The sequence below is a fragment of the Ochotona princeps genome, chromosome 18 (genome assembly GCF_030435755.1).
Source record: "Ochotona princeps isolate mOchPri1 chromosome 18, mOchPri1.hap1, whole genome shotgun sequence".
Classification (NCBI taxonomy): Eukaryota; Metazoa; Chordata; class Mammalia; order Lagomorpha; family Ochotonidae; genus Ochotona; species Ochotona princeps.
In genome coordinates this window covers 40735161-40750193 of record NC_080849.1, presented here as the reverse complement: position 1 = coordinate 40750193, position 15033 = coordinate 40735161, and the positions used below count along the sequence as shown (strand labels likewise).

At 42.6% G+C, this 15033-nt stretch overlaps 1 protein-coding gene across 1 annotated transcript in view; it reads left to right on the top strand.

The window, feature by feature from the left end:
• Positions 1-14706, top strand: part of ABHD3 (abhydrolase domain containing 3, phospholipase) — a 48670-nt gene extending 33964 nt beyond the window's left edge. The window contains exons 7-10 of the mRNA XM_058676775.1: positions 6595-6768; positions 9582-9630; positions 9707-9872; positions 13845-14706. Coding sequence (XP_058532758.1) covers positions 6595-6768; positions 9582-9630; positions 9707-9872; positions 13845-14023 — 568 coding nt within the window. The 3' untranslated portion in view covers positions 14024-14706. The remainder of the gene's footprint in view (positions 1-6594; positions 6769-9581; positions 9631-9706; positions 9873-13844) is intronic.
• The last annotated feature ends 327 nt before the right edge of the window (positions 14707-15033 follow it).

The following is a 15033-nucleotide window of genomic DNA, read 5'->3' as shown; positions in this document are numbered from 1 at the left end:
AAGAGCAGACACAAGTGATCTTCCCACTGTCTCAGAGCACTGGGTGTGAGTCCAGGGACATTGCAAAGTCAGTGGTTGACTTGCATCCTACTTGCTGCCATGTGGCTGAGTGAATGCATGAATGGAGCGATCCAATTGGGTGAATAAGCAGATCTTCCTTGACTATGATCTCTGTGAGCAGGAGGAGACAGGCACTTCTCCAGGGTCCTTGGAGTGTTCTGAGCCTTAAAGCTTGTCTGGATGTGCTGAAGTTGACCTGCCTCACTCTGCAGCTGCCACTTTGCCCTCCAGTTCCCAGAGCCCTCTCTGCCAGGAGGCTGAACGTGTAGCATGACATTCAATACAGAAATCACAATCACCTACTGCTTTTCCCAATGGCAGTAGCCTTCAAAGTCATTGTTCCCTAGGTAGGATTGTGTTTGGCTTTGTTTTGTTTTGTTGCTGGGCAGAAGGGCCTGCTGTGGAATGTTCTCCTAGAAACTGAAATTCTGTTGTTCATCCCCTACTCCAGCTACTGTGTGAAATGTGTGCAAATTATTACAGTGCACACACTTTGTCATTTCATTGGGGCAGATTTGGAATGTTTCCTCGCCATGTTCTTACTTAGGCTGTGTCTGCCAGTAATCACAGATGTGTTCCAGTGACAGTGAACTTAAGGAAATGCAGACTTTGATTCTGGCATTTTACTAGTGCTTCCAATTCCCTGAACCGCTGCCCAAAACTACCTTTTAAAATCAGCATACACATGAGATAGGAAACTGTATTTTTTTCTTTGATTTTGTAATTGATTTACCTGTCATTCCATTTTCAGAACATCTTAGGAGTCAATATGCCATTAAAAAGTTTTAAAATAAATGTTAATCACAAGCTTTCCAATTCTGATAAAACATGAAACTGGGAGGAGAAGAATACATTACTTACATTAGCATGGAAGGTCTGACTTGACCTAGTAAAGGAAGAAATGCCAACCAAGGCAGGAAGCCCCGGCGGACTCACTCATCTGTGCTCAGTGGACAGAATTTAGCGTCTATTTGCTTTTCTGCAGCATGGGAACCTTGCCAGACAGGGGTGGAATTGAACTTTTTCCCCTTGCTCATATACATTCTTGCTTTGTTTGGAAAGGTCAGGCTTCCTTCAGGAGGCTCAGATCCCATATTCAGAAGCTCCTGGGAAATGCCTATTCCTGTGCCCTTGAAGCCTTGTTGCCTGAAGGCAGAACTTGACCTTAGCCTTTACAGCGGGGTCAATATTAATGTCTTATAAATTGCTTGAAAGAATCATTCTTTCTAGTTGCCTGGCTTGTAAGCATTCCCATGTGGTCTTGACCTTCCACTTAGGGACCTGTTTTATACTTGACAGCTTTCTTTTGAAGATTCAACAGACAAAAGCATATCCTGGAGAATATCCCTAGGCCTGATGCCCTGTGGATTGGGCGGATCTCCATACCTGTGATTCTAGGAGGCAGTTATGAGCATACAAGAAGCCTGTGCCATGCTATACCCAGTCCAAGTCCACTCTCCCTGTGAACTGCTAAGCAAAGTTTTAAAATATGCAGAGGTGGGCCAGTGCTGTGGCACACAGGCACATTGAGTTGACTCACAGCCTGTGATGCTGGCATCCTGTGTGGGCACCATCTCATACCCTGGTTGTTCATTTATGATCCAGCTTCCTGGTTATTGCCTGGTGAGGCAGTAGAGGATGGTCCAAGTGCTTGGGTCCTTGTATCCATGTGGGAAACCTAGATGAAACTCCTAGTTCCTGACTTCAGCCTGGCCCAGCCCTGGTCATTGGGTCCATTTGGGAAGTGAACCAGTAGAAGGATACACACACTCATTCTTTCCTTTTCTTACTCTACTTTTCAAACCAATTATCAATCTATGCAGCAATGCAGAAGGACAGGTGTTTGGCATAGTGGTTAAGACACAGGTTAGGATGAGCACGCCCTACATCAGAGTGCCTGCGTGTGATGCCCGACTCTGCCATGGGAGGTAGCGGTGATGGCTCATGTGGTTGGTTTCCTGCCAACCCTCAAGGGAGATGTGGATTGAGTGTTGAGTCCTGGCTTCTGCCCTAACCCAGCCCTGGAAATTGTGAGGTGAAGCAAGGATGGAACAGTGGGAGTTCACTTTCTCTCTTGCTTCTCTTTCTAAGTTAGCTTAATTAACTCATTTAAAAAGGCCCCATATGGGCCCAGCGGCGTGGCCTAGCGGCTAAAGTCCTCGCCTTGAACGCCCCGGGATCCCATATGGGTGCCGGTTCTAATCCCGGCAGCTCCACTTCCCATCCAGCTCCCTGCTTGTGGCCTGGGAAAGCAGTTGAGGATGGCCCAATGCTTTGGGTTCCTGCACCCGTGTGGGAGACCTGGAGGAGGTTCCTGGTTCCCGGCATCGGATCGGCACAGCACCGGCCGTTGCAGCTCACTTGGGGAGTGAAAAACATCAGATGGAAGATTTTCCTCTGTCTCTCCTCCTCTCTGTATATCCGACTTTCCAATAACAAAAAAATCTTTAAAAAAAAAAACAAAAAAAAGGCACCCATATTCCATATTGGAGTGCCCGCATTCGATGCCCGCGTCCAGCTCCTAGCCCCGGGTTCCTGAGAATGCACACAAGGGAAGTTGCAGTGATGGCTCAGGTTGTTGGCCCTAAGGTTCCTGCCACCCGCATGGGAGATTGGAAGGCCTTTCTTGTTCTCGTCCTCAGCCCCATCAGGGACCACCGCAAACAGCTGGAGAGTGAACCGGCAGATGAGGGCAGGCCCTCCGTGTGTGTCACTTGGCTTCTTGAATTAATATTGAAAGTAAATAATTTACAATCACAGAGAATACCAAAGTCAGTCAGTCCTTCTTTTCCCTGAATTCTGCAACCAAGGATCATAAATAACCCCCTGTCCTCAAGCTGTGCAAGGAAAAGTTATAAAATACCAAAAACATGTAACACTGGGGACTGACACTGTGGTGCAGAGGGATAAACTGCTATCTGCAACACCAGCATTCTGTGCTGAGAGCCAGTTCAAGTTCCAGTTTCTTTGCTGCTAATCCAGCTCCCTGTTAATGACCCAAGGCCTGTGTCCCTGTACCCACATGAGAGACAGGGAGGAAGCTCCTAGCTCCCAGGTTTGGATTGGCTCAGCTCCATCTATTGCAGCCTTTCAGGGAGTAAACCAGCAAATTGGAAATCTCTGTCTTCCCTAGTCTTTGTAACTCCACTTTTCAAATAAAATGATGTGAGAGAGATGTTTCTTGCTTTCTTTTTTTAAAAAAAGATTTATTTATTTTTATTGGAAAGGCAGATATACAGAGAGGAGGAGAGACAGAGAGGAAGATCTTCCGTCCGATGGTTCACTCCCCAAGTGATCACAACGGCTGGAGCTGTGCCGATCCAGAGCCAGGAGCCAGGAGCTCTTCCAGGTCTCCCACGCAGGTGCAGGGTCCCAAGGCTTTGGGCCGTCCCCGACTGCTTTCCCAGGCCACAGGCAGGGAGCTGGATAGGAAGCAGGGCCGCTTGGATTAGAACTGGTGCCCATATGGGATCCCGGCGCGTTTAAGGTGAGGACTTTAACCAATACACTATTGCACCAGGCCCAGATGTTTCTTTTTATCTCTTTCTGTTTCTCTCCCTCTGCTCTCCTTCCTCTCTCTCATTTTGCTTTTCAAATAAATAAATCTTTAAAAATGTAATTCATTAAAAATTAATTCAATAAAACTGCAATTTATCTTTGGACACTTTTTCATTAGGGAGGGTCTTTGTCCAACAAAGACTAGTAAGTTAGTTTGATTAGGATTGAATTAGGATTGAAATCACGTGTACCCAGGCCCCATGGTGAACAGCGAAATTCTGTTTTAAAAAATGGAAGTGGGATAAGACACCTGCATCCCATCATAGAATGTCTGGATTCAATACCCAACTGTGGGTCCTGACTCCAGTGTCTGCACTGCAGATCCTAGGAGACAATGGTGCTAGCTCAAATAAATGGTTCCTTTCTGCCTCTGTGGGAGAGCTAGATGGAGTTCCCAATCCTGCCCGAACGAGCCTAGTTCCAGCCTATGGGGCTCATGTTTCTCTCTCTCTCTCACACACACCTCTTCTCTCTCCCACCCTCTCTCCTTTCTGCTCCCTGCTTCCCTCTAGTCCCTCTCCATATTCTGCTCTCTTTCAAATAAGTAAAATAAGACATTTTAATGATAGTGTTAAAGTATGTGCTCCACAGCTTAAAGTAATGAAATATCCTTCTTACACACACACACACATACACACATACATACACACACACACAAGGATTGGGGTAGAGTAGGAAGAAAATACCCAAGAAAAAAATAACAGCCTCTGCGCTAAATGTTTTTCACATCATTATTCCTTAAATAATAGTAACTATTTCCCTGGCATTTAGATTGTATCTGGTATTCTGAGTAATCCAGAGATCATGCCGGGATGGGTGGGGAACCTTTTTCTGCCAAGGGCCATGTGGGTATTGCTAGCAATATTCATGGACCATATCATTATCAACTTACAAATTAGCCTGGTATAGACTGATTGAATTTCAGGTCCTGCCTGCAGTTGCCTTGACAAGGTCAGATGAAATGATTCTGTGGGCCTTAAAGGATCTGTGAGCCAAATGTTTACCACCTCTAGATTTTGAAGCGTGTGGAAGAAAGCATGTAGATGATCTGCACTGCCGTTGTTAGCTGAGGACATCTTGGAAGCAGTCCCTTGAGGATACTGAAGGATGACTCTGACTGTGTCTGCACAAAAGAGGACTCTCCGCCCAGCTTCAGTAGCCCAGTAGCTCATGGATAATCTTGCTTCATCAGTGTCACCCTTCTCCCCCATTCACTCCCAATTCAATGTTCTGTTTTTGTGATGTAAGAGCTCCCATTTTCAAGTTCACTCTTGAGCTGCCTGCATTGGCTGAAACCAGGCTGGGCCCAAGCTAAAAACCAGGAACTCCAGTGCAAGGCTGCCACAGGAACTCAGCCATGTTAGCCATCGCCCCTGACTCCCACAGTCTGCGGCAGCAGGAGAGTGGCATCAGAGGCCAAAGGTGGTGGGTGTTGAGCCCAGGGCTGATCACCCCTTTCTGGATATTATGAACTAAACCCCCAACATTATTTGTAAGCGTTTCAGTTGTATCTCTGAAAGGTAGACTGTCTCGAAAAAACAATAAAAACCAAAGCCATGCTACCCCATCTCACCTGACAAAAGTACCAGGCATTCCTAAGGATCAGCTAATACAAAGCCAGTGTTCCTCTTTCTCCGTTGGCTGTTTCTTTGATTTCATGGATATTTTTGCTTTTGAGTCAGGAACTAGGAAAGGTTCATGCATTGGGATTAGTATACCTTTTCAATCTCTTAATCTAAGGTTTCTTCGTAAAAATCGCTTCCTCTTTTTTTTGTTTTCCTTTAATTGTGTTTTTCTTGAGGTGTGAAAATCAAATCCTTTTCTATTGAAGTGAACCAGCCTTCCCTAGGGTAACATCTGGACCTTTATTTACTCCTGAGTTAAGCTATAGGATCTATGTAAACAGCTACTTGGTCTCATCTACAGCTGGATCTTCCTACTCCCACTCCTGCTTCTTACTTCCTTGCAGTTCAAGACTGAACAGCCTTCCAGCAATGTCTGTCCTCCAGCCAGAGGGCAGGGCCTCCAAAACCATGACTCTAGGGTAAACCATTTTCTGCAGGGGAAGGCCTAGCCTTTGAATGGCCTAGTGAACCACAGTACTGTTTACTAATAGGACAGTCATTAGACCAACCGCATTTTCCAAAATCATCAGTGTCCACTTCTCCCATGAAACTTCATCACATTTTCCCTACAAGTCATTTGAGTAGGAAGGATGGAGAAAGAACATTTTTACCCATTTCTCCTATTTTACGACCTGCACAGTTGACAGCATCCAATAGAGAAAACACAATGAGAAATGCAATTTGGAAGTTATGCTTTTCTTAGCCGGCAGTATTAAACTTCAATGTTTGACTTGGTTGTGATATTTCATTCAATTCTTGTTCCTCTCAATGCAATAGAATAAGAATAGCAATAGGGGAAAATGCTAGAACAGAGAAAGAAGAAAATGCATGGCAGGAGATCAGGAGGATTACTGGGCAGGAGCAGAAAGAGAGAACAAATTGTTCTCAGCACCAGGTGCTCTAGCACAACCAAGACTTCCAGTCTGGGACTTGGGGAATCTGGTTGCCAGGGCACATGTGCCCACTGACTGCATGGCCACCCACAGCAGTCATTGCAGAGTCTCAGGTCCTCCCCACTCGCCAGCCTCGCCAGGTGGTCCCCAACATGCAGCCATATTTGCAAACCATCCTCAGGATGCATTGCTCTGGTTTTCAGCTTTGTACAATGAAACATACACTCGGTACAAACTGTGATTTGTTCCATCCACAGTTGAGTCTACTGCAAGGGAAAGAAACACACAGATCAATGTTAGGAAACAAAGATACCTGGGTGTCTTTCTAAACCAAAGAATTTGAGCTTAGGCGTTTCTTATTCTTCTCTCTCATCAATGTGAAGCCCACAGCTAGTAATGATAAAGCTTGAGATGTGTAATATGTGAATTTGCAAGTTCCCTGTTTCTTCTCATTGCAGAATGCTGCTCCTCAACTACCTGGGAAAAATTGGGACCAACACTCCTCTGATGGCAGCTGCAACTTTCTCAGTGGGGTGGAATACTTTTGCTTGTTCAGAGTCATTGGAGAAACCGCTCAACTGGCTGCTTTTTAATTACTATTTGACTACCTGTCTGCAGTCTTCAGTTAATAAGTGAGTCATCTGCTAACTCTTTTTTATAATTTATTTATTTGTTTATTTATTTGAAAGTCAGCTTTGTAGAGAGAAGGAGAGACAGAGAGAAAGATCTTCCATCCGATGTTTCACTCCCCAAGTGGCCGCAATGGCTAGAGCTGAGCTGATCTGAAGTCAGGAGCCAGGATCTTCTTCTGGTTCTCCCATGCGGGTTCAGGGTCCCAAGGCTTTGGGCCGTCCTCGACTGCTTTCCTAGGCCACAGGCAGGGAGCTGGATGGGAAGTTAAGCAGCTGGGACATGAACCAGTGCCTAAATGGGATCCTGGTGCATGCAAGTCAAGAACTTTAGCCACTATGCTGTTGTACTGGGCCCCTGCAAGTTCTTTCTCTTCACATTTTTCAGAATATGTGCCTCTCAGTAAAACAGGAAAGTATAACACCACCAGTAAATATGTTTTTACTTATACCTTTTATTCAGTTATTACACTAAAATATTCTCTATACTGAAAATGCACATAAAATGTAAGATGTATTGTGCATGTTAAAATAGATACAAACATTTTAATTTTTTTCTGTGTACTCTGATTTGGAAAGTCACTGTTCTGAGTCACTCTTTTAAAGTCTTCTGAAAGACTTACAAACAGTTCTGTGCAGTGTGTTAAGCAATATTTTGGGCGGTTTCCCTGCTTTTTTTACTTGCTGCCAATTTTATCAGTACCAGATTCTTTCATAATCGTGACTATAAACAGTGTTTTCAGAGCAGAATAATAGGGCTGTTCACACGAGCTAGCTCAGTTCCCACAGTTCTCTGTGTTATCACACTCTGTCTTTGCTTAAATTTTTTCTAGAATTCTTTGTGAGTCTTGTAAAATTGGTGTGGAGGCAAAGAAATAGAGACAGTTCCATTTTTTTATTACTATTTGTTTTTATTTATTTATTTTCAAGACCATTACCATGCATTTGAAAATGAGCTGATGGAACCAGCAGTGGTAGCCTAGAGGCTAAAGTCCTCGCCTTGCATGTGCCATGGTTCCATATGGGCAACAATTCATATCCGGCTGCTCCACTTCCCTTCTAGCTCTCTGCTTGTGGCCTGGGAAGGCAGTTGAGGATGGTCCAAGGCACTGGGACCCTGTGCCCACACAGGAGATGTGAAAGAAGCTGCTGGGTCCTGGCTTTGGATTGGCTCAGCTCTGGCATTGGGGCCACTTGGGGAGCAAATCAGCTGATGGAAGATGTTCCTCTCCGTCTCTCCTTCTCTCTGTATATATGCCTTGCCAATAAAAATAAATAAATCTTTTTAAAAAGTATTTAAGAAAATAAAAAATGAAAATGAGTTAATCAACTTGAATATATGCTGTAAATAAAATGCAATTAATTTGTATATGACTTTTTAAAAGATTTATTTCACAGAATAACAGATGTGAGGAGAGAGCGAGAAACAGAGAATAAGTCAGTCTTCCACCTACTGGTTCGTTGCTTAGATAGCCACCACAACCAAAGCTGGGCCAGCTTGGAGTCAGGAGCCAGGAGCGTGGCAGGGGCCCAAATACTTGTACCATCTTCTGCACCTTTCCCAGGCCAATAGATGGGATCTTGGTCAGAAGTGGAACAGCCTAGGACATGTGGGTTTCCAGCATTACAGGTATCAGGTTAACATTCTATACCACAACACTAGTCTCTGTATATGATTTACTGAAAACTATTTTTATGCTGAACTTTGACAGTGAACATTGGATTTAAACTTAACCTGCACTGATATTGGTAATTAATGCAGGCTGAGTATCCTTTTTCTGAAAGACTTATGTATGTAGTGAGATATGTTGAGGAAGGGAGTCACGTCTAAACATAGAATACATTTATGTTTCGTATATACCTTATGTAGGTAGTGACCACTTTCAACAATTTAGTACACCTTGACTGCTCGCTAACTTGGGGGCTCAGGTGTGGAGTGCTCCATTTGTGGTGTCCTGTCAGTGTTCACCAGGTTTCAGATTTTTGGATTAGGAATGTTCAACCTGTATTGCTGAAAATACTGAGAAAACCTGCTAATTGTAAGTACTCGGTCAGTGAGATGGAGGTCAGAAGAAGCAAAATAAAAGTTTTGAATTAGAATGATCAGTTATAGAAAGAGTGATTAACATTTTAAAATAGGTAAAATATAAATTCTAGTTTTTAATATAGCAAGTAAAAATAATGTCTTCCATGTCCACCTTTTGACATAAGTGGGTAGAGCCACTGTCTGCAACACTGGCATTCCACACATCCTACCTGCTCCACTTCCACTCCAGTTTCCTGCTGATACGCCTGGGAGAAGCAGCAACAGATGGCCTAAGCGCATGGACCCCTGAACCCACGTGGGAGACCCGAGAGAAGCTCCTGACTCCTGGCTTCAGCCTAGCTCAACACTGACTGTTGGGGCCATCTGAGGAGTGAACCAGTGGGCAGATCTTTCTGTATATATCTCTTTCAAATAAATAATTTAAAAAATGTCATTTAGGTAGTTTAACCACTTAAAAGCATCTGTGTGAAATACGGCCTTTTTGATCTAACTGATCACTGTTAGCAGCACTGCACAGCTCCAGTTTATCACAAAATTACACTTGCTTACTTATATGACGATAGCATTGCTTCATCCTTCATTGCTTAAAAAATTACTATGAGAATTTCTTTAGAACTAACATCCATATACAACTCCCACAGTCTTTGATGAAGCAAATATTTATTGAGTACCAAGTGTATTGCCTGTTTTTATACTGTGTAGTTGTATTTTTCTATCTTTGGTATCAGGTGTGACCTCAATTATTTTCTTTGCAACTCTTTTGTTCTAGACACCGGCATATGTTTGTAAAACAGATTGATATGGATCATGTCATGAAGGTAGGAGGAGACTTCTTGTGTTTCCTTTGATTTTCTCTTTGGATTCCAGGAACAGACAGTTGGTTTTGTTTTTCAGGCAAAGTCCATCCGAGAGTTTGATAAACGGTTCACCTCAGTCATGTTCGGATACCGAACAATTGACGATTATTACACCGATGCCAGCCCCACTCTCAGGCTGAAGTCCGTGGGGATCCCGGTGTTGTGTCTGAATTCTGCCGATGATGTTTTCTCACCCAGTCATGGTAAAATTAGTATTTTATAAAGATGTTGACGTGAGTTCACTTTGAAAGAATGGTCTTCCAAGGAATTGCAGTTATAAGGGAAAGGCCAGTTATGTGACGTTTTGCACCGTGATTTAAAAAAAAAAAACAAAAACCACCTGGGCACTCATGATTTAATATGCAAATGTGTCTGATCATTTAAATGGTTTCACAGCTTTAACTAGTTCAGTGTGTGAGTCTGAATAGTTTACTTGTTCTCAGCTTTACGACCTTCCCTTCTTACCAAACACTGTTCTTTGGACAGGTGGTGTTACAGTAGTGTCTCACCTTGAGAGAACATTGCCATCGCCTGCCTGTCTTCCTGAAGTTCCGAGGGATGTGCACTATTCCTTTCTGTTGAACTTGGAAGATAATGAAAGTTGATAAACACAGTAGCCTGAATATCTTAAGAACTAGAGTATATTTGAATAGAAAGTCATTTTTGGAAGGAAGCCAATCTTTCTTTTTCTCCTAGATGCTATGTAACAGACATTTTCCCCTCCAAGTTGGCTTTCATACTCTCTTAGTTCAAGAAATAGGAAACTGGGACAGGCATGTGACATAGCGGTTCAGACCCAGCTTGTGATGCGTGGAGCCCATCTTGGAATATATGGGTTCAAGCCTGGCTATGGTGCCAATTCTAGCTTCCTGCTAAGGTGTGAGGTTGGAGGTTCAAGTAGTTGGGTACCTGCCGCCTGTGTGGGAGATCTACAGTGGGTTCCTGGTAGCTGAGTATTGGGGCAGATGTGTCTGTCTCTCAGAAAAAAAAAAAAAATATATATATATATATACATATATATATATATATATACACAGATAATAAAATGTGTAAGTATGGCATTTAGAAGCAAAAGTATCTGGATGCGTTCATCCACTGAAGCTATATGTAAGAGAATTGGAAGTAATCATGTTAACTTAAGGGTTGGTAGACTTGACCTTTAATATTTTTTGTAATGAAATGTTACAAACTATTTTAAAAGCACTTTTCTCCTTATTTTCCCTGTAAATGCTTCAAAAATGTCTTCCCCAAGTACATCATTTGAAAAACTTATTGTAGCAATTTCATAAAATCCCTGCCATACATATTTTTAAATCATCCATCGTTTATGTAGGACACCCGCTTCATTGTGTGATTCATACTGACTCACAGGTGATTTTAAATTGCTGGCACTTCTAGCCTTTGACTGCAAATGAGAAAACGAAACCATGAACTTGTACAGTGGTTGAATTGCATGTTGATCATTCAGGATATTCTCACTGTACTAAGGCTACGGATTGCTCATTCATTTTTGTATTTCACTCTTGTACAGAAACAGAAATTTCCATGCACTTCACCTGACCCTCTTGAAGATTAAACTCCTTACCTCCTGTCCTTTCCCAAGCCATTAAAATGGTGAAGGCCACACTGGAATAGTGGACAATTGTCTGTAGTCTGAGAACAGGCAGCCTGTATCTTTCACATGATTCAATGTCACACAGCCTTTTGTTCCTCGCCTAGCACTGTCGGGCTCAATGGGAGAAGTCTCCGAGTCTATCCGGAGTGTGAAATTGGGGCTGTTAAGTAATTCCATTAGAAGTAAAGCAGGCACTCCATGTGTGGTGCAAACGGAAAGTAAAACTATACTAGTTGCCGTCCCCTCCTCTGCACCTCCTCCACTTCCTACCTGCTTCCAAGAGAGGAGGTGAAATTCTTTACGAAGATGTGAGTTCAGAACCTCTGCTAGGTTAGAGTGTGGCTTACAGGGCCTTGAGAGAGGGTCTCAGCTAACTCAGACTGTTGTGAGGCATCACATTTGGAGAGTTGTCTAATAGAGCAGGGAACTTGGTGTGTCGGCAGCACTACTTGGAAGGGGCCCAGGCTTGGCACAGTATGTTAACGTTCCCTCTCTCTTCTTGGAAGCCTTGGGGTTAGAGAGTTTACTTTTCATTAGCTCATTTATACCTCAGATTCATCCCAAAGTGTGAATATCTAATTATGCATCAGCCTTGTTGTTTTGATTAGGGAGATGAGACTTGGCAGCATCTGAAATAAAATTATTTCTCTTACCAGGCTATGATCTATTAAAGATCTCAAGTCAAAATATTTTTACTGAGCTATAAGCATAGGAGGAAAAAAATGAAGCATCCTTAATTCTTATCCTTTAAAATGTATCTAGAGAGTAGATTTTGGAAGGCATTTGAAAAGCTAGTCAGTAATGGTGAATTAATTGTGTTAAATAGAGTTTCCTGAATAAAGTTTTCTCTCTTGACTGTAAATCAGAAAAGGGAAAAAAGAAACACTTCTGGTTCAGCCTCTATTGATGAGCACGGCTGTCATTTGAGGGAATTTTATTCCTTGTTCTAACCATCCAAAATGGCATTACTCTATCAATGATAACGGTGTTGACTAAAGCCTCAAAGTGGCCTTGACAGTCCAACTTCATGTACAGTGGTTCAGAATCATACATGACGAACTTATGACTCCCACCAAGATGCTAGGATTAGTTGTTTTGCCTGTAAAAGCAGGTAAACAGGAAGTCTGTGGACGCAACACACGATTTAACATTCCTTGAATTTTCTTGCTTTAATTTCCCCTAAACAAGGCTTAGCTTGTTCTTTTGTGCCATGATTAAATCTCTGATGGATTCTAAAATTTTTTTTGAAAGATTTATTTATTTTTATTACAAAGTCAGATATACAGAGAGGAGAGACAGAGAGGAAGATCTTCTGTCCGATGATTCACTCCCCAAGTGAGTGCAATGGCCACAGGGCCGGTACTGCGCTGATCCGAAGCTGGGAACCAGGAACCTCTTCCGGGTCTCCCATGCGGATGCAGGATCCCAAATCTTTGGGCCGTCCTCAACTGCTTTGCCAGGCCATAAGCAGGGAGGTGGATGGGAAGTGGAGCCGCCCGGACTAGAACCGGCGCCCAGATGGAATCCCGGTGCATTCAAGGTGAGGACTTTAGCCACTAGGCCACGGCACTTGGCCCTCTGATGGATTCTAAAAAGGAAGATCCAGTACATGAGCAGGGAATGTTAGGATACAGATAGTCAACACCATACATGTGTGCAAATCCTTTGAATTTTTAGTTTGGTTTTGGAAGGTCCACTTCCAGATTTATTTTAAAATTATTTTATTTAAAAGGCTTTTCAAGAGAAAGATTGAGAGACAGAGAGGGGGAGAGAGTGAAAACTCTGAAATGCTAGCTAATCTGGCAGCTGCCCCCTAGAGCCAGGGTTGCACCAGTCCTCAGCCAGGAACTCTATGTGGGTCTCTCACTGCTGATCGGGATGTGAAGTAACTGGAAGTTGGATCAAAAGTAGACATGGCCCAGGCCCGGCAAGATAGCCTAGTGGCTAAATCCTCACCATGCAACCACCAGGATCCCATGTAGGTGCCTGTTCCACTTCCCATCCAGCTCCGTGCCTATGGCCTAGAAAAGCATTGGGGGATCCCCAAGAGCCATGGGATCCTGCACCAGCTGGGAGACCTGGAGAAAGTTCCTGACTTCGGATCAACTCAGCACTGGCCGTGGTGGGTACTTGAGGAGTGAAAGAGTGCGTGGAAGATCTTTCTCTATCTCTCCTTCTCTCTGACTTTCCAATAAAAATAACTAAATAAACTATAGACAAAACAAAAGGAAAGTAGATATAGAGCTCCCAAGCCCAGGCTCTGTGGTATAGGTACAGGTGTCCCAGGCAGGATCTTCAACTCTGCACAAGATGCCCACTCCTAATTTGTGAGATTTTATGTGTCATTTAAAAGACAGATTTTTAAAAAATATATGATTGTTGGCATAGGTTAATCAGCTTTATTCTATTTAGCCATTCTCATTACATACAAGTATGTTTATTGAGTGGTGTCTTGGATTAATAATGATTTTCATATTCCTAACAAAATGTGGTAATAACTGTATTTGTTTTCTCCCCTCTTCTTCTTCTTCTTCTTCTTTTTTTTTTTTGTCTTCCCCAGCTATCCCGATAGAAACTGCTAAGCAAAACCCGAATGTTGCTTTGGTCCTCACTTCTTACGGAGGCCATATTGGTTTTCTGGAGGGAATCTGGCCGAGGCAATCCACTTACATGGATCGAGTCTTCAAGCAGTTCGTGCAGGCCATGGTTGAGCACGGACATGAGCTTTCTACCATGTAGTTAGCTCTTCGACGTGTTTTGTGTGACGAACCATTGTAAAGCTCTCTCTGTTGAGTGGGCAGATTTTTATTACTGTATAGATAGCCAAGAAGCCAGCAGATGGGTGAAGAGGTCCAGAATGACAAGCAAAAACTACTTTTTAGAGAAACAAAACAACTTTGTAGCAAGAAATGAGATACAGAATTAGATTGTTATTTCTGTAGATTTTATTTTTACTATGCCTTACCAAGTATGACCTTAAATAAAGTAGCAAAGACATGAAATTGCACTTAGGCAAAACTGTTGTGTAAGACGATTTTAATTCCTCAGGGTTTTAATTTAGGCTAGTATTTTTTTAGGCTCTTTATTTTAGGTGGTTAAAAGGTACTTTAATAACTTTTAAGAGATTTTGGTTATATGAATGTAAATTACAAGTTGGCACATTCCTGGTATTTATACTTGATGAGAACACGAAAACCGGATTAAAGTAAAAATACAATGGGCTAAATCTGGTATGTCTCCTAACTTTAAAGGGGAAACGCAACCAATGGTAGACTGACTTACATACCTGCTCTTTTACTCTAGTATTATTAAATTAGGGCTAATTTATGTTTTGTAATGGTTATAATTTACATGCTTATTTTTAAAAATAGTACATGTATGCATATATATCATATTAAAATAAATTCTATCATTTCAAATTGTCTCTTTGTCAGTTTTTCATCTACATGAAGTCTAGAAAATGATGCCTAGCAGGCAGTTTAGGAGAACTACGTGAATGGAGGTGTAAGAAAACTGGTTTGCTTTCCTATTTCCAGAATATTATTAAGTTGACATCATTTGTGCTAGTCAAGAATGCTTTTTGGGTGGGTCTTTGTCCTAGGAGTTAAGTTGCTGGTTAAAACACCTGTGGCCTGTACAGGGTACTTGAGTTTGGCCTGGTTCCCACTCCTTACTCTAGATTCCAGCTAACACACACTCTGGGACCATATGACTGAATACTTGGGTTTCTCTCACTCACATGGAAGACC